Below are 24446 nucleotides of genomic sequence, written 5' to 3'. Positions count from 1 at the left end.
CTAATTTAAAAAATTTAATGTATCAACAGTGAAGTTACTGGGCTTATCCAGACACTAGGACAGCAAGAACAGTTTCAACTAATGGTTTCATTTATAATTCATGCCACTGGTTACAACGCTACAAGAGAAAACATCCTTCAAAGAAAATAAAGAAAAATATTCAATATGTAAACAGAATAATATGAGAAGACTTCCAGAAGAATGGCTTCATTCAAGTATATGATCAGAAATTTTAATTTCTATGGGGTACCTGCAAAAAGAGTATATGTGGGCATTTTCAAAAATAACATTTTTGTTTTTATAAAAAAATTTTAAAGACTAAATATTAGGCCTAAAACTAAATGAAAATAATTCATAAATATATACTAATTTTAGTCCTTACTAAAATAACATAAAGAAAGCATCAAGATCGTTGTTATGCCAACGAAGTGTTTTTATCTGATGATATATCAGCACAGTTTCATCAGATATTTATAAACATGAGATGCAAATAATTGGAAAATGGACTGAGCTTCTACAAGACACAATAGCAGCGAACCTTCTCCCTTTGGTCCTTTAAGATTTGATACACCCCAGGCACTTGGCATTTGAGTAGAAGTTGATTCATTTTTCACAGGTGGAGATTCTTTCTGTTCTTTCCCGGTTTTTTTCCCCCCCAATTTTTCTTCCTCTAGTGATGATATGTCCCAGTCATCATCATCCACATCTGCGTACTGAAAGAAATACATGGAGAATAATTACTGTTTCTTCAAGAAATGGCACATGTTAGAGCCCCGCAATCATTTTGTTGGCCAGACTCAGCTTATTACTTTTTTTAAGTAATAAAAGAAGAAGTTCAGCACCTCAGAGGACCCCTCATCTGGTCATTTCTAGAGTGCAATGAAATGGATCTGCAAATCCGTGTTTTGAAATTGGAGGGAAAAACCTCTTTTTTGTTTCTTGCCATGGAAATCTATGTTTCATAACCTACCAATCATGAGTTTAGAAAATTCCAGAAAAACGACATTTTAGAAGTAGAGTCAGGGTGCTCCCCAGGTAGGAGCTAGGCTGGCTTTGGAGCTTTTACTCTGTGATAATATCACATTTTACCATAGGAGACATCACACAAGGGCCCCACAGAATCCGCCCCTAACCGGAAGGAGCAGGCATCTCTACCAGGCCCTTTGTCTCTCAGTGACTCAGCTCTGTGTCAGAGTTGGCTTGCGTAACACAAGCCAATAGTCTGACAAAATGCTGTGGATTCCATAGATGAACAGGAGAAGAAAGAAATCTAATGTAAGTGAAAAATTAAGAAAAGGACGACTATTATTGGAAGATCCGGTCAACACACATGAGCTGTGCCCAGAAATAGAACGGGAGATCTCCATCCACAGAAACACTTCCCGTGGCCTAGGTGTTGGAGATGCTCAGAATGTGTTAGGGCCTCGCCTCTATTCAGGAAGAAGACCTCAGACTCTGCAGTCAACTCGGTTCACACCTCCTGCTGAAGCTTTTCTCCAACCAGCTCCAGCTCCCAAGTTGGGCTAAACCCTGAAAAGGCCCTCTTTTACTCCCAGGTCACACCACGGTAGCAGAAAAGCCCCTGGACTCAGATCTGGAGGCCCTAGGTTCTAGCCAGTCACAAGTTTCTGTGTACAAACCATCTAATATCTGTAAGCATCAAATAATACACGTGACAGGATTTTGAAAACCTGTAAAGCTTGATAAGCATATGCTGTATTATTACCAGTTATCATTCCAATATCTGATTCTCTATGGAATGAAAAGAAAGGCAATACTGAAAACAAGAAAAGGCAAAACGTCTCAACCTCTACTATACTAAATGATTATATTTGTTTTATATCTTAGTATGAAAAGTAAAATTAAGATGTATTCATTAAAAAATGAACTTCTCTGTGTGTGTTTAGCAAGTAAAAATGATTTCACCTTTAGCTCTTCTTTTAATTCTCTTTTGAGGAACGCTTCAGCAATATTAATTCCACCAACTGGCTTATTCACATTTCTGTGATTTGAAACCGTCTTTTCGACTTTTTCAGTTAATGTTTTAATGGAGGTTCCTAAACAACCAATAGAAAATAGGAAAAGTTTTCACAAAATGGTATCTATCTTAAGTTTTAAAATAACCTTACAAGCAACTCTGAGTCTTAAGCTTTGCCAATAGTTATATATTAATAAAATTAACTCAACTGATGTAGTTTTAGGGTAAAAAAATTTATATTAAATACTTATAATTCCTTTAAAGAAATAATGATCCTCTAGGCCAGAAGCAATGAAATTTCCATTTTAAATCAAAGAAGGATGGTCTCGTTCAAGTACTGATCAGAAACTTTAATTTCAGTGAGATGACTTGCATGAATGGAATATTCAAATGGTATTTTCAAAAAAATATTATTTTAAAATGAGTTAGTTATATTTTACATAATTATATAAATAAATGGTATACACAAATTATATACAATATAACCAATTAATTACATCTGATATGGTTAAAACATATATATTTTAAATTACATTAAACAGAATTTCCTTTTTAAAAAATGAACCTTCAGTACCACTTCTCTTCAGCAAATTAATAGTAGTCACAGACTTGGACCTTATATTCTTTTTTTTTTTCCTGGTGGACCCCCGCTCCCGGGTGGGGGGTGGGTCACCATATTGATGCCGAACTTAGTGCGGACACCCGATCGGCATAGCGCACTACAGCCCAGAACTCCTGGACTCAAGCGATCCTCCAGCCTCAGCCTCCCGAGTAGCTAGGACTACAGGCGCGCGCCACCGCGCCCGGCGGACCTTATATTCTTTAGAATTGCCCCATCTCCAAAAGGCAGCAGAATGAATGTATTCTCATAGTCACCCAGTGTTATGGGTTGAATTGTGTCTCTCCAAATTCATATGTTGAAGTCCCAACCTCAGTACCTCAGAATGTGACCTTATTTAGAGTTCGGGCCTTTCAAGAGGTAATCAAGTTAAAGTGAAGTCATTAGGGTGGGCCCTAATCCAATATGACTGGTGTCCTTAACAAAAACGGGAAATTTGAACATAGATGCACTCTCTAAGGGAAGGTGATGTGATGAAACATAGGAAGATGGCCATCTATAAGCCAAGAACAAAGACACAGTTCCTTCCTTACGGCCCCCAGAAGGAACCAACTCTGCCAGCATTGATTTTGGCCTTCCAGCCTCAGGAGCTGTGAGACAATAAATTTAAACCACCCAGAGTGTGGTACTGGTTATGGCAGCCCTAGGAAACTAATACACCTAGGCATCCCTGACCCCTCCTTCCACTTGAATATCAATTCGTTGCTAAGCCCTGTCCATTTTCCTTACGCAGCAGTGGCTTTTGGATTAGCCCCGTTCTTTCCTCGAACACTTCTCCAGCTCACACTGCCCCTAGTTGAGAACCACTGTCAAAACAACATTTCCAAAAGCATTTTCAATGATAAAAGCTCACCTGTGGGCTTGGGAGAAATATCAGAGTCTTCAATTTCACTGCCCTCAGTCCAGTCGGTGTCACTCTTGACAGTTTTCCTGCCAAAGCTACTCTTGCTTTTAGATGACTGCACAGGAAGTAAGTCTGGAGATGTGTATGCCTGGATGAAGTCCTCATCATCTAACTCGTCCTCTGAACTGAAGGGAGAGGTCCTAGGTAATAAAAATCCAAACAGAGGGCGCTGTTTTCTAAGTTTCAGGATTTACAAATGCTATGCCTCTTAAAGTGGTGAGAACTTTCGCAGGTAATTCCTAGGGAGCATAACAAACAAAAGCCTGTGTGGCCACAGAACAAGGTGGTGGCAAGGCCTAGGACTTACATCAAAAGGCTGAAGAATCATCTGGCATCCAGACCTGCCAACCACAGAGCATATTTAACAAAATGGACTGAAGTTAGGACAGTTCCCTAAATCCAAACTTGTATATTTTTAACATTCTTGGTTTTTACACACTTAAGAACAAATATTTCTCAGTAGGAAAAAGGCATTTTCTGCAATAAAACTACTCCATCTTTTGAAATAGTATCGTTACTTATAACTTAGTTTAACACTGCACCTTACAAAATGCTTTTACATATACAGTCTCGTTTGTATAATCACCCCATTTTAAAGTGAAATACAAGTTCAGAGCAGTGTTGATTCATTAAAAAAATACTCATTGAACACTTAAATTCCAGACTATGTTCAGTTATACTACACTATATGCCATGAAATAAGGCTCTCCCCATGAGTTTATGTACATGAAAAGTGCTTTTGAAGGGTAAATCATTATTTACATTGTCTCTACTATATTATATTATCATATATATATATATATACATACACACACACACAAAGACACATACAATGCTTCAATGAAGAGATTGATAGCATCAATTATCTCTAGAATAAGTCAATGACGAAATTCAATTATAAAATTAGTTTTACTCATAATTAATAACAATAATATACCTATAACTTATTGAGTACCCACAAGCACTGAGGCCATGCCCTTTTCATGTATTCTCATTAAATTTTTAGAACTATCCTGTGGGAAAGGCAGCATCACCCTACATTACAGATACGAAAACTGAAGCTTCAGGCAGGTAAACAATTGAGTCAGTGGCACACAGTTAATGACTGAGCCAGGATTCTTAGTATCCTAAGAAAGCAAGGTCTAGGGCCATTATCAACTTCATTATCAAGGAGCTAGAACACTAAAATAACATCTGACCACACTATCATGGATCCAGCCTTTATTAAAAGGCAACATCATTCATTTAATTTATCAAGGTTACTGAAAATTACTGGCCACTGAGAGGGATACTGGAAATGATTCGGGGGGGTTCCTACTTCTTAAGGGAGGCCACAATGTGATAAGTGCTATTAGCTTATGTAATAACTGATAAAAGAAACAAAGACACATCACAAAGGAATAACAAAGTATAATATTTACTAATGAGGGCTTTAGTTAACCACAATAAGTATATTAATTTACAAAGAAAGCAATGTTTGGTGAAAAGAATTATTTAAATGTCCTCCCCCGCCTAAGTACTCACGTAATAGTTGAAGACTTTCTGGGAAAATGGTCTTCTATGATATTTTTCTTACTTCTAGAAAACAAAAAAAAAACACTATTTCTAAACAGCACAAATAAATTATGTAGTTTAACATAAATTTCTATGGAATTGGTGATTTTTGCTTTTAATGTATATTAAACAAAGTGAGCAACAAGTCTCCCAGCACCAATGGGAGATGTGTAGGAATTACAAGTGTGATTCTCTGTTGGGTTAAATGTTGTGGGCTGAATGTTTGTGTCCCCCTAAAATTCGTACATTGAGGCCCTAATCCCCACTGTGATGATATTTGGAGATGGGGCCTTTTGGGAAGTGATTAGATGTATTCGGCGTCATGAGGGTGGGGCCCCCACGAGGCGATTAATGTCCTTATAAGAAGAGGAAGCGAGACCAGAGCTCACCCTCCCTGTCGTGTGAAGACACAGTGAGAAGACAGCCGTCTGCAAGCCCAGGGAGAGAACCCTCACCAGAACCTGAGTAGGCCGGCGCCCTCATCTTGGACTCCAGCTTCCAAAAGTGTGAGAAAATAAAGCGCTGTTGTTTGAGCCACCCAGTCTATGGTATCTTGTAGCAGCAACCTGAGCTGACAAAGATCATTAATAAATGTCAGGTTTGGGAAATACTCACTTTGGAACAGATGTCCTATCAGTAAAAACAGGTCTTTGTCTAACCAATTGTCTGTTTTTGGGAGGAAGCTGTATTGCCTTGGGTATTTCTCCAGTTGAAGAGGTGTCCGCTTGAGAAGCACTGTACCTGTCTGGAATAGTAGAGCCATGCATGAGTCTGCTTTGCATGAAAAGCAGAAGAAAAGTCTACAACACTGTTTGCTCTGGCATTGAAATGAGCAAATCTGTCTAGAGTCTAGAGCCCACACTACAGGGATTTTCTTAAATGTAAAAGTGAAACCCAAGACCTAACATTTAATGGTGCAAACAGTAATAGAGTTGCAAATTAAGTGCCAAAGTTTGTGAACCATTTCAAATTATGAAAGGGTTGTTGAATTTCACTTCCATCGGCAAAAATGAAATGGCAGCCGGTAACAGGCTCACCTGAAGATGCTAATGTTCTCTCCTTAATTTTACAGCTGACCTGATGTTCAAGGAAGTCTCGAATTTGCTGAATGTTAGGTAGTTGTCTTTCTCGATCATGTCTCGCTGATTCCACGGCTCTTAGCACTCTATTCAATTGATCACTTGGAATGCCACGTATATCCTTAAGGAATAAAATGTTAAGTTAATCAATTATCCTGGGAGGCTTTTCATTTCATGGACATTTGTAAGCATTAACTGTGCCAACCTTTCATCCTTACTGCTGCATATAAGGTGGAGGACGCCCAATATATAACACACTGTGCGGGCCCCAACAGGAGCTCACAGTGTACTGGGAGATGCAACGCGTGTGCTGATTATATAAGACTAGTTAGCCATGATTGGCTGTGAATGCACAGAAGGCATGTGTGTGACTGTGTATAACTGGTTAACCAACAGTGCAAGGTGTGTGATAAGGACTGAATGAGTCCACAAGGGCTAGAGGAGTTCTACAGAGAGAGGCTATCAAAGGCCCTAGTGGCTGGAGAAGGCTTTAGGGGGCCGGGCCCTGTAGGATGGATGGAGTCATACACGTAGAAACAAGGGAGTGGTCCAGATGGGTAGGGATTGTGGTGGGGGCACCTTGCAGGAAACACAGGCATTTGGGCAGAAATTGTCAAGGTGCTTCCAGTGGCTAATGCTACAAAGGAATGGGCCAGGAGATCAAAAAAGGAGACTAAATGCTGAAATGAAAAGCTTAAAGGTTATTCCACAGGTAAAAGAAAGCCAGAGGTTCTCAATTATGAAAATAGCATAATTACAGAAGTAATTTGAGAAAATTTATCTGGATTTGATGGGAATTTAGGCAGAAGGAAACTAGTTGAAGGGCTGTTTATTCAATAACAGTGTCACACACACACACTCCCATATCCCCTCTTCCCCTTCCCTCAGTTTTTCCTGTCATAGAAAGTGGCCCCACCATCTGCCCAGTTGCCCAGGATAGAAATCTCCATCATCAAATCAAGTGCCACCTTCAAGAAGAAGTTTTCTGCAGCCTCATTTATTCAGCCCCCCTCTGCTTATCCTTCATTTCACATTCTCCAGTCACTCGTCATGGACCCACCACTTGTCTGTGTGAGCAGCTGTCCAATGCCTGTCTTCCTATCCCCGGTAGCTGAATGGAAATAGCCAATACCGTACTAATATCAGTCCTTCCTAATTAATCATACAAAATTTAAGGCAATTCCAATCAGACTCCTAATAAGGGTTATTCTGGAACTGCAGAAGCTATTTCTGAAGTTCACTGGAAAACAGTATGGAAGAGCTGCCAAAGTTTTGAAATAAGAAAACTAATGAAGAAGGCATGGCCTACAGCAGACATAAAATACAAAGCAGTAGCTTTGTCAGCGTGGTGTTGGCAAAGGAATACAAAAAAGCAGGGTAAAACAGCTGAAAATCCAAAAAAAAAAAAAAAGAAAAAAATCCAAAGATAGGAATTTGCTATATGATAAAAATGCCACTTGAAATAAATGAGGGAAGAATGGATTATTCATCAAATGATTTTGCGACAACTGACCCAGGTGGAAAAAAGATTAGATCTCCAACTTATTGTTTCCTAACTTAATTGTTAAAGCCCACATAAACCAAACAACAACAACAGCAAAACCCAGAAAATCTATTCAAGCATTAGGGAAAAAATATAGAACGTTTTTATAATCTTGGGATGAAAAGAAATCTCCCAAATAAAACGTAAAACTCCAAAACCACATGCAAATAACCAACATGAAAACTACACATTCAAGAAACAATTCGCATAAGAACTACTGATTCATGAATGCGCTGGATTTCCACTGTCCTCAGCATGGCCAAAACCCACCTGCAAAGAGTCCATGTGGAAATTTAAAAGACTGACAACACAAAGAGGTGGTGAAAAATGTGAAGCAACTGAAACTCTCACACACTGATAGGGGTGGTATAAACTGGTATAAACACTTTGAAAAACTATTTAGCTATACCTACTAAAACTAATCATGTATATGCTTAAGACTAAGCAATTTCATTCCCAGATATACAGAGGATGCCGAAAAAATGCATACACATTTTAAGAAAGGAAAACTACATTAAAATTGTAATACTCAATATACACTGATAACAAAAGATGAATATAAGTCACGTTTGATTTCTGAAATTACAAGAGGTGCTCAAAGTGGTTACTATCAGCGTCCAGACACTTCTGATTACAGTGAACTACTGCTTGAGCAATGTTGACCAAAGTGTCCACTTGTATACATTTTTTGGGCACCCCCTGGTATATCCAAGAGAAAGGAATGCCTGTGTCCATCAAAAGACATGTACAAGGATGCAATGGCCAAAAAGAGCCCCAAACTAGAAATCTGAGCATCTATCAACAGGAGAATAGATAAAATATAGTATATTTAGACAACAGAATACTACACCACAAACTATTTCTAAATAAAACAATAGGTATGAATCTTATAGACAAAATCATAAGCAAAAGAAGTCATATACAAAATATGACGTGATGTATGACTTCATTCATTTGCGGCTCAATAACAAGCAAAACTAAGTCAGAATAGATATTACTTCTTGTTGAAGACTAGGGGATGATATTGAGTAATATTGAAATTCAAAAGGGAGTCTTCTAGGGTATTAGAAATGATTAACCTCTTGAGCTGGGTGGAGTTACAGATCATACACACACACACAGAAACATGTACATACAAATCCATATATACACATATGTATATATACAGGGAGACGTGTATACACACATACCTATACATATACCCACATGCATATGGACACAGATACATATGTGCACAGACAAATACACATATTATACATAAACATGCATATGTATGCACATACATACATGTGCATGTACCTATGCACACACGTATGTATATACTTTTGCATACACATACATACTGGGGGTGCCAAAAAAATGTATACAAGTGGACACTTTGGTCAGTGTTGCTCAAGCAGTAGTTCACCGTAATCAGAGGTGTCTGGATGCTGATGTAACCACTTTGAGCAGCTCTTGTAATTGCAGAAGTCAAATGTGACTTGTATTCATTTTTTGTATCGGTATATATTGAGTATTACAATTTTAATACAGTTTTTTCCTTTCTTAAAATGTGTATTCATTTTTTTGGCACCCTCCATATATGCACACATGCACAGACAAATACATACATGTTAAGTATATAAATTTAAATTGTTCACTTAAGATTTATATATTTTATGTATGTCAATAAAAATGTAAAAAGCAAAGAATATATACAACATGTTGTACCGGAATTATTCAATCTGACAACAACATGAAATACAATTTATTCATCCATTCATTTCACAAGTATTGCCTAAGAGCTATTTTATAATAGGCAACAACGTGGAGTTAACAGCAGAATGTAAGCAGCACTGCAACTGCCTAGATACAAGCCCTGGCTCCTTCATTACTAGCCGGTGTGACCTGAAGCAAGTTACTTAACCCTCTGTAAAATCGAGACAATATTGTCACTTACCTCAGAGATTTGTTTCTATGTTTAAATGAGTTAATATTTGTAAAGCTCTTAGAAAGGTGCCAGGCACACAGCGAATGGCTTCTAAGTGAGCGATAAATCATGTCCCATTAAGCTCCATTCTCCAAATGTGGACAAAACTGACATGCCTTCTTCCCTTCTCGGGTCCTTTCTTATTTAGAAAACAAAACTAGCAAATGTTCCAAAAATGAATGAACTTACTGCATTAATCCCCAAGGTTTCCAACTTCTCCACCAGACTCTGTTCCAAGACTGTTCTGATTTCTTTAGTGAGAGAGGGGTTATTCTTCAAAGCTTTGCTTAAATTGATCTTGTTATTTAATTTCTGTTCATTTTCCCTTCCTGAAATGAGGTTTTTAAAAATGTGTTCAAAAACAATTAAACATATATTACATTTCCAAGCAGAAAATGATAAAAAACACAAATTTGAAACAGCAAGTAAGCATTTGTAATGTTTTTAAGTTTGGGGATGTTTTAGTCATTCTGCACAATATATAATGCTTTAAGTATTGTTTTAGAACTTTAAGTTTCAAAACTTTTAAGTGTCTTTAAAGACTCTTTTTGATCACAACTAAATTATAGCTACATAAGTAATGCAAGAAATGCATTTCTAAAGAAGCACAATGGAAAAAACTTATGTAGAAGTTTAAGGTTTTCTTCTAAAATTATTTTACTATTTCCTGAATAATTCATCTCTCCTAAATTCAGTTAGAATTTATGTATCATTTTATGAAGAAAATGTTTGATTTATTTTAAATAAGTTTTTATATAATAAATTTAGAAGTTTCTATAAAATTTTAAAATGTGAAATTAGCCCTCTTAAAATATTCACCAAATGAAGAAGAGATTAACAGAAGTCTTAGGAAAAGTATATTTTGTTTAAAACAACCCATAATTAAAAACAAAGAAAAAAATAACAGGCCAGATTCTCCTAACATGTCCTTCCCTATTCCTTTTATTCACCGCCCCCCCACCCCCCCGCAAAAAAGTCTAGTTCAAGAGAATTTAGAGAAGGGCATAATCACACGACCTTGAAAAAGTTATGGCAAAAAACTTGAAAGGGACAAAATGCTGGGCAGTTTAGACCCTTAGTGAATGTCCAAAGGCAGATCTGGGAGAATATAACAATGATATTATCATTTTGGAGTCTCATCTTCTAATCTTCAGACAGGGATGTTTCACCCAATAGAGTTGGCACCAAATGCCATTGCCTAGGTCTGGGCTGCAGGCAGGTCCCCACAGACACTCCATTCTTCCCTGGCCTCATCCACCTCTCAGTAGATGGGACGGATGTTTAGGTACTCACAGCACCTGGATTTGTAGATCTTAAACAAAATGCCTTTGGTTATGATGTTTTCTAAACACCAATTCAATTTCAGTAGTAAAGAATATTTCTATTCATTAATAAATGGTTTTGCCGACAGCAAAATTAGTCAAATTAATATTTGTACATTACACAGGAGGAAAAATGCTACGTGCTGATATTTTCTGTACTTTGCTAAGTCAAAATGATAAAATTTTACATGATCACCTATGACTAAAAATCAGAAGCAATCTTAAATTATATATTTTCAGTACATTTGCTGCTCTTTTCCCACCATTGTTTTCCAATATTCTGAAACCACCTAAAAAAATCACTTTTGGCCTAGGAACTGACAATCCATCAAAATCTAGAGGCTGTTTCGCAGAGGTTGGCTGCTAGTTAGCCATCGAGTCTACAACTATCTAGGGCTAAAAATAAAAAGAGGTACCAAGAGACAGCCTGGAGTCATGGTACTGCCATTGAAATAGATATACCTCCTGCTCCAATTACGCAGAGATAATTTTTGGCCAATATCTGGGATATAACAGGAACTACACGGAAGCACAGGCTGAAGAAGAAGCCTGGGCCCTGTCTGCTCCGGGACATGGGGGCACATGCAAGGGTCAAGCGATGCCAAGAATGGCTTGGCTACAGCTTACGAGAGTCGTAGGCCTTTGATAGCAGTCGTTGAATTCACGTGCTGATTGGTCCGGGTTTACCCTCAACCCTGACGACAAGTTCATTTTGGTGACTGAGTTTCCCCCAATGACTACAGATTAAACATTTCCCTCTGTCCTCAAATTTGCTTTATATGTTGGTGCTTGCTTTGGAAAGCCATTTACAAATACTTAGAAAACCCTTGGTAAAAAAGACTCTTACAAGGCTGGAGCTGGCTGACGGAAGCAAGAGAAAGGTAGAACGGACAGGAAAAATAACAATAATAAAGTTTTTATGTAAAGGTGGAGTTAATCGCTAGAAAGCAAACAACAGCTGAAGATTTTAGTTAGAGCACCTATTGCTTACCAAGAGCAACAAAACAAAACTTTCTGGAGATCAGCATTTTCTTCAGTTAAAAATGTTAAAGCATACGCAAGCAGATGGCCGATGCACAACAGCCCACACATGTGATTAGTTCTATCAGATGAGCAATATACCATTTATGGTAAGCAAATCATTGCAGCATAAAGCAAACAGTAAAAAACAAAAACAGAAGCAGAATTTCTGGGTTGGAAAGGTCTTTATCATCTGGTAACGAACCTCCTCATTTTTCACATGAGGACACCAAAACTAGAGGTAAAAGAGACTTCCGCTAAGGCCGCCAAGCTACTCCTGCAGAGCCTGGGCCAGCTTGCCTCTCTCCATCACTTTGTTCTTTGCATAGAACTACGGAAAGCAGAAACCCTGGGCTTAATTCCAGCCCTGTCACTAATTAAACTCAATGACTTGAAGTAAGCTCCTAAACCCCTATTTCAAATTTCTGAATACTAAAATGGCCTCTAAGATCCCTCCTGGCCTTCACATTCCTATGTCCTATAAACAGTAAGATCAAGCAAGCCTCTACACAACTGCCAAAAAATAAGGATGAAGAAATAGTCTCATATGAGTTACTTCTTGGTTTGCAAGCCACTGCCTGAGGCATTAGCTAATGCTAATTAGCTGCACAGGCATTATCTGCAAAATGGTAGCACAAACTGAGGAATTTATTGGTGGAAATTAATCCACCACTAGAAGGATGCAGTCAGTTTCTGTAATGGTATACTTGGACTCTGGGATGTTTTTGGTGGTCCTCAGCCTTATCTTATCTCCCACTAGAGCTGTCTGAGCCCATGGAGGGTGGCAAAGATTATTTTCTTTCTTGCCCTAGTTCCCCAAGTGTGGCAACAACCAATGATGGTGTTTGCTGTCAATGATCCCAAACTCAAGCATCACGTGTTCTGGGTAGAAAAACTCGAAAGGAAACATGGGCAGAATGATATAGTGGGTGTAACCTGGAGCCCAAGTGGTGATGATGGTGGACAAATCAGGATTCCTCTTAGATATTAGCTGACTCATTTTTTAAATGAATGTGAACTATATGACCCGAGGCTCTGGTTCCAAAATTTTGGACGTTTTCTATGAACCTCCTGACATATTTTATAGATTCTTCAGAGAATACGATATGTTGTGTTTCAGACATCAATAAATGATGTGTAAGAAAGAGAAAGCATGTTACTTGAAAGCAAAATGAACTTACAAATCATGCGGATATTATGGATATGCCTGATTTTGTCACTTCTCAATTTGTAGCTTTGTTTAAAAAATTTTGGTAAAAGTCTAGAGAACACAGAAGTTATGAGAAATATTATGGCTTTACATATTAGAATATATATTTTACGTATCCTAACTATTGGGTTGTCAGAAAAGTCATGACGTATTTTGTCTATGTTTTTCAAAGGTCATTTATTTATATAAAGAACAAAGACCAATGATATATTGCCCATTTTGTTCAATAACCTTTTGCTATCTTTCAGTGAGCTTCATAATTCCTTGTTCATAGAAGGACCTGTCTTTGTGAAAAACTGAACAAGGTGCTGATTTACAGCCTCATCTGAATTGAACGTTATACCACGCAAGGAGTTTTGAAGAGAGCAAAACAAGTGGAAGTCTGAGGGCGCAAGATCAGGCGAGTATGGTGGGTGTGGCAGCACATCCCATCCAAGCTCCAATAATTTTTGATGAGTGATCAAACCTGTGTGTGGTCTCACGTTGTTGCGATGGAACACAACTACTTTACAATTAACAAGCTCTGGACCTTTCTGGATAATGGATTTGTTGAAACTGTCCAATTGCCGACAGTACACATTCCAATTGTTTGGTTCCTTGGTAGAAACTCGAAAAATACGATACCTTTAAAATCTCACCACACTGAGAGCATAACCTTCCTCTGATGAATGTCTGCTTTCAATGTCATTTGAGGCAAATCATCACGTTGGGACCAAGACTGTTTGTGTACCACATTGTTGTAAACAATCCACTTCTCATCACCAGTTATCAGTCGCTTCAAAATAGGATTGTTTTCCTGACATTTGACGAGTATATTGCAGATGTTTATACGTGCCATCAAATGAACTTCTTTGAGTTCATGCAGAACCCAAATATTGAGCTTGCTTAAGTATCCCAGCTTCTTCAGGTGGTCATGAACACTTGAATGAAGGATGGTCAATATTTCTGCAATCTCTCGTGTTGTGTAATGTGGGTTTGACTCAATCAATGACTTTATTTTGTCTTTATCAACCTCAGTGGGCCTCCCTGACCGAGGAGCGTCATTGAGATAAAAATCACCAGCACGGAATTTCATGAACCATCGTTGACACTGATGTTCTTGTAGAGCATTGACACTGTAAACTTTATGCAAATTTTCACAAGCTTGATGTGTGTTTCCTTTATGGAAGGAAACATTAAGATATGGCAAAAATGCACAGTTTGGTCTTCCATCTTCAACTTGTTGTAAAATCTCCAAAACTCAACCAAATCGCTCAATTTGTTTTTAGAATGAAGCTAGAACTATCAGCTGTCAAATGACATAGCAATAACATAGATGTGAATGACTCTAGTACTCCCAAAAATGAACTAGCGCTATCTGTTGCAAACATGCGTCATGACTTTTCTGACAAGCCAGAGCCCATATAGATATTAACAATTTGCTTTCTCCTAAACAATTGATATATATGGTAAAGCATTATTACAAAGGAGAAAATCATGATAAACTGATTCAAATCTAATTTTTTTTAGGAACTAGAAGTTTAGCATTTGAAAATATTATTAATGTAAACAAATTTCATAAGCCTCAAAAAATGAATAGAAAATAATTTTTAGAACTGCAAAATAAAATGAATAAGCAGTAATAATTTTAATTATCTCCCCAAACCAGTAACAGCTTGCAAATTCCACCAAAATATATTACTTTGCACATAAATATTCCATAGTCAGAACTTAAATATTATGCTTTCCTTTCTATTAAAGATAATTTTCAAAGTGGGCACTTCGCCCATTCATTTCACAGGTTCAGGGTATGAGAAATAACTACTATGATACAAATATTTTTGTATCATCTGACATACAACACATGTGTGTCAACTGTCATCTGTTCAGAAAATATCTGCATTGACATAAAGGCTTTAATTTTTTTTTCAAGTTCTCTGACACAGGAAATTTCTTATTCATATGCTAAGAATACAGTAAAGCAGGGCAAAAATATAACTTTATATTAGGGGAGTAAGGTGACAAAATACTATGTAGACTGAAAATATAATCCAAACCTAAACATCTTCCTTAATTTTGATATAGTGTGATAAAAAACCACTGGATCGTATTTTCAAGGCTTGGGTTTTATTTAAATATAATCTATGCAGGTATAAACCCTGATCAAGCCCTTTGTTACCTTTTTCTTCCTCTGAAAGTTCTTCTATTGGTTCCAGTATGTGCGATGAGAATGCCTGTTCTATTAATGAGGAAAAATAAGAATAGTACAAATAGGACAACAGCAAAGTAAAATTAGTTTACTGTCAAACAATTTTGAAAGATATAGTTCCATAGTATTTTAATCATGTGTAAAATAGCAAGAATTTACTGGGAAAAATATACTGAGGCAGTCGGTTAATGCTGCTCATTTTTTCATGGTATCTTCTCTTTCTATGTATTTTCTATGAACTCCACTCTCAGGAAATTATATTTTTAAATAATTAATTTAAAGTTTGTCACTCATCAACCTTGTGCCTGATATGATTCTTTTAATGCACAAGGACACAACTGCAAAAGATCTTCTTCAGTTATCTTTATAAATACTTTCCTTATAAAATATTTTGATCAGGTGGCTCAATAGAAAATTATGGAAAATATTTCAATTCCCAAAAATAAAAACATAAAAAAATTCCCGGGTCCCTGGGATTCCTACTTCTTGATAGCCTCAGGGTCTTCAAGTGGTAGGACCAGGATAGTAAAGGACAAGGACAGGTGGCCCTAGGGTCAGCAGCAGGACTAAGACCCATTTTTAAACACCTCCATGTCTCCACGTTTCAAGACCTAGTTCTGGAGAGTGACCAGAGCAAGGCTGCAGACAGATGAAGATGGGCTTTTCCCAACGCCACCCCAGACCAGTGGCAGGGGAGATGAGGCCTCTGGGTGACTTCCTAGGGAAAGGTTACTATGTAGACACAAGGAAACCTGAGGGAGACATGGATAAAGCCAACTGGCCATCCTACCAATAAAGAAAAAGTTCCTTCATGGGGAAAGTCAGGTTCTGGCTAAAGGTCAAACCTTGGTAGTCAGGCATTAGACGTGGAATGAAATGCAACCAGGAGGTCTGGCTTAGGGGGGGCATGGTTCACCCATCTTTAGCTTGAATACTGACACAGGGCAACCCTCAGGGAGCTCTCCACCTGCACCCACAGGACAGAGGTCATTTCATTCCACTACCAAACCCCAGAGTAGGTGAAAAGCAAGGATAACAATGTACAACAATTTCTGAGCGCTCACCAGGTTGCCAGGCACAGATCTAAATGTTTTGCATGTATCAGTTCAGATTAAATACCCACTACATTGAAGGTCTGAAGGTATTTCTGGTACTCTATTTTAGGCATATACAAATATACACAGACAAACACACACATACAGAGGGTGCCAAAAAAATGTACACACATTTTAAGAAAGGAAAAAACTGTTTTAAAATTGTAATACTCAATATATACGAATAACGAAAGATGAATACAAGTCACGTTTGACTTCTGTAATTACAAGAGGTGCTCAAAGTGCTTACCATCAGCATAATTTTAATAGTTTTTTCCTTTCTTAAAATATGTATACATTTTTTTTGGCACCCTCTGTATATACTGGTATATACAAATAACTATACATGTTATATTTAGGTATATATAAATAAGGTGTTATAGCTTGGCTAAGCAACCTTAGTCAACATATCTAATAGTGACTGTATGGAAGAAATACATTTTAAACTACTTTCAAGTTAACTTTAAAAAAAATTTTTTTTAAACATTTTATTGGGAAATTGGGGGAGGGGAACAGCGTTGGGGAATCGGGGAAGGGGAACAGACAAGTTGCTGTCCTTTTGTTCTTCAGTCTAGTTGTGGAGGACGTCGCTTTACTGGCCCATGTTGGTATTATCATTGCGCTCTTCCCAGGTGAGGCAGTCACTCGCCGGCCATTAGACAGCCACTCACGGCAGCTCACGAAAGCGCACGCCAGCTGCCAGCCAGCCCCGCTGCAGCCTACGGCCATCGCTGGTGACTCACGGCAGCCCAGCTCCAGGTTGAGCTGTTGTTCACCATCTTAGCTGTAGAGGGCAGCTTCACTGGCCCTCATGTGGGATCTGAACCAGGGCCCTGCTGCTCATAGCTGGTGTCCCAAGCCACCTCTTAACCAACATGCCACTCGGCTGGCTCTCAAGTTAACTTTTGGATCACAGTCTATTAGTAAGTAGGAGTCCACTTTGATTTTAAACAGGAACATGGCTAAGGAGCATTTAAGTCCATCCATGTACCACAACTGCTGAACATCAAACATGTGTTTTCAAAGTTGTTATTCAGCATTAAGATTTAAAGTTATACAAATAGACTATTTTAGTAGTTTGAACTGCTGAAAATTGGACTTTTAGGATGATAATTAATTTCAGGTGTTTTAAGTCACATGGTTTTTATTTTATTGTACTTCATGAAAACAACAAAAATAAGGTTATGTGGAAAAGTTCTATAAAATCTCAAAAAGTCATCAAATGCATGTTTATTATCATTATATTGCAGGGATAATCTTGTGATTTATTTCTCTTGAGTCAGGATAAACTGTCAAAATTCTGACTTTTCCTGCTGTGGTGCATAGGGCAGGGTCGTGGGGGAGGGGTAGATCCTGAACCCGGGCTCCTACTACAGAGGCTAAAGGAGTGAGGTCAACCAGACCCCAGCTCCCGAAACAAGCAGGCTGATGTCCCAAGTGGGGAGGGAAGGGACTGCCATTCTCATGCTTTCTAAGCCACAGGGCCAGCCCTCCAAAAGTCCCAGTCCCTGTCCTGAGCTGAGATCTCCACGGGGATAGCTGAAACACTGGGAGGCTTGAGTCTTGCCCTGAACTTGCTGACGGCTTCCAGAAAAATCCTTCTATCAGTTTCCTAACATTACCTCCTTAAGAAAATCTCTCACATCTCTACTCGGTCCTTTCTCCCACCAGCCTACTTTGTTGGACTTCAGCATCCCTTACTCTTAAAGCTAACTTTTAGCCAGTACCTAAAGGCCCTGCCCCGTTCGACCCTTCCCACAGCCCACCGAAGTAGCCATTATTCTCCCGTTTTGGCAGGTGAGGAAACCTAAGCCTATGGTTTCATGAATCGACTGTGAATCCAGACTGCCTGCTTCCAAAATCCAGGCTGTTGGCCACGACACCATGATGCCTCCTTACTGGTCCTCGCTGGGTTTGTCTTCTGGGTTCTAAAAACAGTACTTCAGCCCATCCAGTATCTGAGCTCCTCACGTTCTGCCCTTTTCCTCACCCTTGTCCCCCAATCACTTCTCCAGCCTTTCCACCAATTCCACTGAACAACTGTTATATCCACTCCCTCTTGTTTCATTATCACACCCCGATTCCTAGGTGAGGAATCTCACATAGACTATTACTAACATCTCCAACTGGTCTCCCCAGCTCTGATTGTTTGAACACACTCTGGTCAGGCTAAGCTCCCAAAGACCCGATCTCCAATCCAGGCATACTCAACCTCAGGATATTCATCAGCTACACAATACCACAGGAACAGCCCTGAACAGATGTAGTCAACTCAATGGTTGCCAGGTACAGTCTCGACCAACCTTATTTCCTTCAAATCTCTTCTGCATACTCTATGCCCAGCCAAATAATTATCCTGCACCATTAATTCATATCTAGCGCTTTCCTGCTACCTTTTTCTTCTACTTTTTGCTGCATCTCAGCTGAAGGCAGCAGCCTCTCTGCACCCCACATGCCCTTTCCTGGGGCAATCCATATCTGATAACTCATCACCTCAATCCATGAAAATTCTAAAGTGTCATCCCAGGTCTGAAGCTCCTGGTAAGACCTGCCGAGGGCTCCATTGTAGCCGAATCTTGGTTTAACATCCCCTTCCTCTCAGTCCTGCTTCTTTCGCAGCTGTTGTCTGAAACACTGCCCAAAAAACCTCCCCTCTGCAAATCTCCACCTGAGCTTGTTTCCCGGGAAACCCAACCTAAGACAATGAGTAATCCTGACATTTTTCATGGTAAAGAACTTCATCAAGCTTTTAGATGGAACAAAAGGAAAGACAGAGAGGTAATCGGGCTAATTAATGTTAGGCAATACATGACTAACCCTCCCTGCGCCCCCACCCCCAGCCATGGCTCAGTGAGCCCCAGACAAGCCTCCTCCTCGCTCCTGCCCATGGAGATGCTCACAAATCGGCTTTGATCCCAATCCAAGGGCTGCAGGCCCCGTGCCAGGTCTGGCGGGCATTTAAAACTAGCATTTCAATCCCAGAAGATGCCAGCAAGAGTCATGCAGCCCTGACCCACTCAGGGCAGGGTCCATAAGCAACACACTGCTTTAGAACCAACAGATTCGTTAGGACCCTTGAGTTAACCCCAGATAGGAAAGCATAGGTGTTGTTGTGTGTCCTTTATCAGGCACCAAAAATATAAAACAAAGAAAATATGGACCTTGTGTAATGTCATTACAGAAAGCTAACTAGAACAAAGTAGACAAGAAAAGAAAGAGAAACCAAATGAAAGTTGAAGTACAAAAGAGAAGTGGCCAGCAATGCTTTACAAAAATCAACCCCAAAAAGGGAGGCAACAGGTAAATTTTACACCTGACATACAATAATATGAATAGAGAATAATGCCAGAGAAAATTATCTTGCATATTCAATATTAAAGCAAATTTAGATAAGTCCAACATATATCGTATTTGTTACTGGTCCAAAGGTTAAAAAAAACTAAAAAAACAAAACTCCATGTTCTAAACATTTATAAATAATAACATCTAATATGTGGAGAATTTATGCATTACATATTGTGAACACATGCTCAAGGGATCTGATCCACCTAAAATGATCTTAGAAAAAAAAATATGGGGCAATAAATACTTCATGAGTAAGTAATTCAGTGAGTGAAAAGGATAATTACAAAAGCCATCATATACAGACCACAATACTTATGAAGACAAAAAAATCTGACTTGACCGATCATGGATTTAAGTCTAGTTAAAAGGCTATAAAAAACAAATGTGGAATGAGGTAATCATTAGGTAAAACAGGAAAAAAGATGGTCCCCCTCCCATCTTAATTCATTTGTAATCTATAGCAGATCATAGGAAAACAACATATTTTTTAAAATCCTACAAAAAGTATAAGCACCTCAATTAGGTAAAAGTAAAATATGGCCACAAATATTCACCCTATCTATTGGAAGATGCTAATCACAAGTATCACCCCAATGGTCCAACAACAGAATCCTGGCAGCAATTTCATCCAGTGGTTCCTACTTTTTTACTTTGGTTTCCATCACATGTCTTTTCTAGGTTTTCCCAACCAATCGCTGAAACTGTTTGTTTTAAAAAGGTGACTTGCTGCCACATTGAAAGTTATGAAAACAATCACATATGCCCTGGGGCATATGCTGGTTGGCTGGTCTAGTAGAAAGTCACCCTCTTACCCAACACCTACTACTTTCCACCAAAAATCATAAACAATCAAAGTAGTACTCAAAGTTAAAATCTCTGCTCGTGAGTCAAGCAATGTGAACATTTTATGCAGTATGACTTTGGTGGGTATATTTGATTTACACTATTACATAGGAAGACTGACGTTTTATTAACTGTTTTGCATAATTACCCCCACAGAAGAGCACTTTCAGTTAATAAGTTATCTAACTCAGGGTGGAAACGACACATAAAAAATGCTGAGACTTTGCTGAAACTTACCATGTGCCACTGTTAGACTTGACTTAGCATCCAAAGTCTGTGGGGCGGGAGCATTCACTGAAACAGCACAGAAAAAAACCCCAAATCTCTTAGGGTTCCACAATGAAAAGCGTAAGCACTTGAACATGATGATAACCAAATACTCCTCAAATTAGTCAAGATATATACAGACCATAAGGGACAAATGTTTTAAATGACAAAGCTATTACCAACTAATCTAAACCGATTTTTTAATAATAGCTTTATTGAAATATAATTCACACCCTTTTAAAATATACAATTCAATGGGTTTTAGTGTATTTATGGACTTGCATAAAGAGGAGCAGAATTTGCCACCCCAAAACATGCCTCTTTGGGATATTGATTATTTTAGGCTGGTTAATTTTAAGAAACAGCAAACCAGAGAGAACCTCTGAAAACCCAGTAGAAGTTACTGGGTTTGGAAAACTGTAGCCCATGGGACATACCAGCCCACCGCCTGTTTTTATAAATAAAGTTTCATCGGAACACAACATTGTTCCAGTATTGTGCCACATATAATTAAAGTGTAAACAATAATAATTGAGTGCCCTCTAACCTTTCCATCCTTCTCCAAAATGTATTTTTTTCTTTATTTCATAAGATATAAGTCCAGCTTCTACTCTCCCCATCGCCCTGCTCTTGGCTCTTAAACTACGCTCTCCTCCTCAGCACCTCTTAACCTCCTCAGCTTCCAAAAACAACCTTGAGAGTCCTCAAGAAGCATCTGAGAAGACTGAGCGGTTACAACCATTAGCATTTTCCCGTCCGTTGTGCCAAATTCCCAAACACGCTCATCAATGTCCTTTCATCATTGCATGGTGCTGGGACCAGATGAAAAGCATTGCTTGGTGCCCAGCCTCAGTCCAGGCCCTCCTCCCAACCCCTAGTATTCAGATCCCTGTTCACACACATGCCTTCTCTTGTGCAGGATCACCTGCTCCTTTATTTCTTCCACCCTTCCACTTTCCTGAATGGATACAAAAATATCTCAACTATTTAACTATTGTTAAGAAAACAATCTGTCCATGTCTAAACTGCACAGATTATGCCTGTTGGGATTAGAGCCGAATCCTGACAGCTCTGGGAGACAGCTGTGCTGAGCTGAACTCAAGCGAGTGACAGAGGGAACATCGGTCCAAAGCCTGCAGCACCGAGTCTGGGTGATACCAAAATGTGGTGGCCACCACATAGTCTCACCTTCACCCAGTCTATTACCGTGGGAACCCTAAAAGTACAAACCGGAGAATTGCCAACGAATTTGTAGTCATCCCTGTGTTAGGCGAACTGCAAAATTATAGGTATGGCTAATAAATCCCCACCAAGTCACATGGATGTTTACAATCTTAGGTTTTAGAACTAGGTCAAAGCCAGGAATCAAAATAAATCATTATGTAATCTCCAAACACTGTTTTCCAAAAAATCGTCTCTAAAAACAATAAGCGAAGTTATGTATTGGTTTAGCACTTTAAAAATATGTTTAGAACCCTGAGCTTATTACAGAAACTTACTAGGTACAGCTGGGCCAGTTGACTTAGATTCAAAAATTTGCCAGGTTGAAGGATTCCCTGAAATAACAAAATGATGAATTAATAACAAAAATCACAAGCCGGCGCTTATCCTAATCTTTCCCCCCCCCCAGAAAACAATCAACAAAATTTAACAACACATTGCAACTCACCCAATAAAGATGTTTAACAGAAATCCTTATAAAGCCAACTTTTTTTAAAACCACTTTTTAGTTAAATATTTACTATCTAAGTAAATATACAGGTATTCCTCTATCTGCTCTCATGCTAAGAGAAGTTATAGGGAACCACGGCCCTTCCCAAACCTTTCTCTCAAAACAAGAGGGAAATGAGTGTGTAGATTAATGTACCTCCTGTGGCACCTGGAAACAGAGGAAACCCAGCTCATACACCCATCACCAATCCCAGTTACTATCTCTCAAATAGACAAAGATGCCTTAAGAGCCCCAAGACATGCAGGAACCAAGACTGGGACCCCTTGGAAGGGGACCAGGCAGGAGGCAAGCTTTATGCTTTATTGTGAGACTGTACATCTGAATCCCAGTCTCCCTTCCAGACTAGCTCTTGAATGATACGGAAATGGGTGGCTATCATTGCTACAGTCAGTAGGTTGCATAATACCTTCACCACACTTAGAACAAACCTTTAACCCCAACCAACTACAATTAAGAATAATGCCTCAAGCCTCTATAGCATTTTAGAATTGAGTTTAATATCAATAACAAAAGCTAACACTAATGAATGTTTAATAGGTGCACTTTTCAAATGCCCTCCCATGTCATCCCTGTAACAAGCCCATGATGTAGTTACTATTAATATTCCAGCTTTAGAGCTGAAGAAACTGAGGCGGAGACACACAAAGCTATAAAGTGCCAGAGATGCAAGTTGGGCCCAGCCTGTCTCTGGACCCTGTGCCTTTAATCATAATCCACCTATTGCACATGAGTCCAGAGGTAAATAATTACTGAGCATATATTATGTGCATAACAATATCCTGATAAAGAAATACAGGAGACCATTCAATAATAGTTTAGGTATGTAAAATACTTCAACTTGCTGGGATGTGGTAACAGATCTCCCAAATTAAAATAACTAGAGGAATGCCATCTGAGCACCCATAAAACATCGGGGCCCCACATTCTTCTGATGCCCAGCAAATGGTTAGGGAGGACCGCCTTGCCTCCAGCACCAGGATCCCGGTCTACCTACCTTTGGGTTCAATGACACTGTTCAATGGTTTACTGGTAAACTCTTTAATCTGCAAAGAAAAACAGTCTTCTAGCGATACATGCTTGAAATTAGATAGGGACATACTGGATAATGGACAGATACTGGACTTAGTAATTTAACCTTTTCACCAAATCCTCCAAAACACAAAAAAGAACACACGGACTTTAAAGACAAAGAGGCAAAAGTTTTATGAAAGCAGCACCTGGATTGGGCTGCTTCTCAAAGAAATTAGCAAAAGAAATTCTTATTTACCTTCAATTTTTTTTTTCTGAATTCTAATGGAGTAAATCTGCTCTACCATATTTTAAAATACCTTTTAAAAAGTATATGATTGGATTTACTTTTACAAACAGCCACAGGGGAAAAAATATAGTCCATCTTCTTTATCTTCCCCAACTTACAAATGTTCTAAAATAAAAGCACATGTCCTTAGATAGATTGCAGTGCTTCAAGAAAAATAGTGCCTCTATGTAGCCCCAATACCTGTTGTCTCTGAGTGGTAATCAGTTCCTTCTGTTCCTGAAGCCTCTGCCTCAGTTCATCTATTCTTTTCTTGTAGGAAACATTACTCGCATTTAGATCATCTATCACTGAGGTTCGAAGTTTATCTATATATGACAGGAGCTGGAAAAAAAAAAATTAAGACAGGCACCAGTCTACAATGTGCATGTAAAACGTCTTCTGCAGTCTCTATGGACATGCCCTGCTTTCTTTGCTGGTTTTATGTTATCTGTGCACATTAAGTCACTGAGTAAATCTTTGAT

The 24446-nt window shown here is 38.7% G+C and overlaps 1 protein-coding gene across 1 annotated transcript in view; it reads right to left on the bottom strand.

The window, feature by feature from the left end:
- DZIP1 (DAZ interacting zinc finger protein 1) overlaps nt 1-24446 on the bottom strand; it is a 69632-nt gene that overhangs the window by 2238 nt on the left and 42948 nt on the right. Inside the window, exons 7-18 of the mRNA XM_019663850.1 lie at nt 24166-24306; nt 23662-23710; nt 22435-22491; nt 20906-20962; nt 15357-15416; nt 9836-9975; nt 6093-6255; nt 5671-5800; nt 5026-5079; nt 3451-3641; nt 1927-2057; nt 539-713 (exon numbers count right to left, since the gene is read on the bottom strand). Coding sequence (XP_019519395.1) covers nt 539-713; nt 1927-2057; nt 3451-3641; nt 5026-5079; nt 5671-5800; nt 6093-6255; nt 9836-9975; nt 15357-15416; nt 20906-20962; nt 22435-22491; nt 23662-23710; nt 24166-24306 — 1348 coding nt within the window. The remainder of the gene's footprint in view (nt 1-538; nt 714-1926; nt 2058-3450; nt 3642-5025; nt 5080-5670; nt 5801-6092; nt 6256-9835; nt 9976-15356; nt 15417-20905; nt 20963-22434; nt 22492-23661; nt 23711-24165; nt 24307-24446) is intronic.

The sequence above is a fragment of the Hipposideros armiger genome, unplaced genomic scaffold, assembly GCF_001890085.2.
Source record: "Hipposideros armiger isolate ML-2016 unplaced genomic scaffold, ASM189008v1 scaffold_407, whole genome shotgun sequence".
Lineage (NCBI taxonomy): Eukaryota > Metazoa > Chordata > Mammalia > Chiroptera > Hipposideridae > Hipposideros > Hipposideros armiger.
This window is presented reverse-complemented; position numbering and strand designations above follow the sequence as displayed.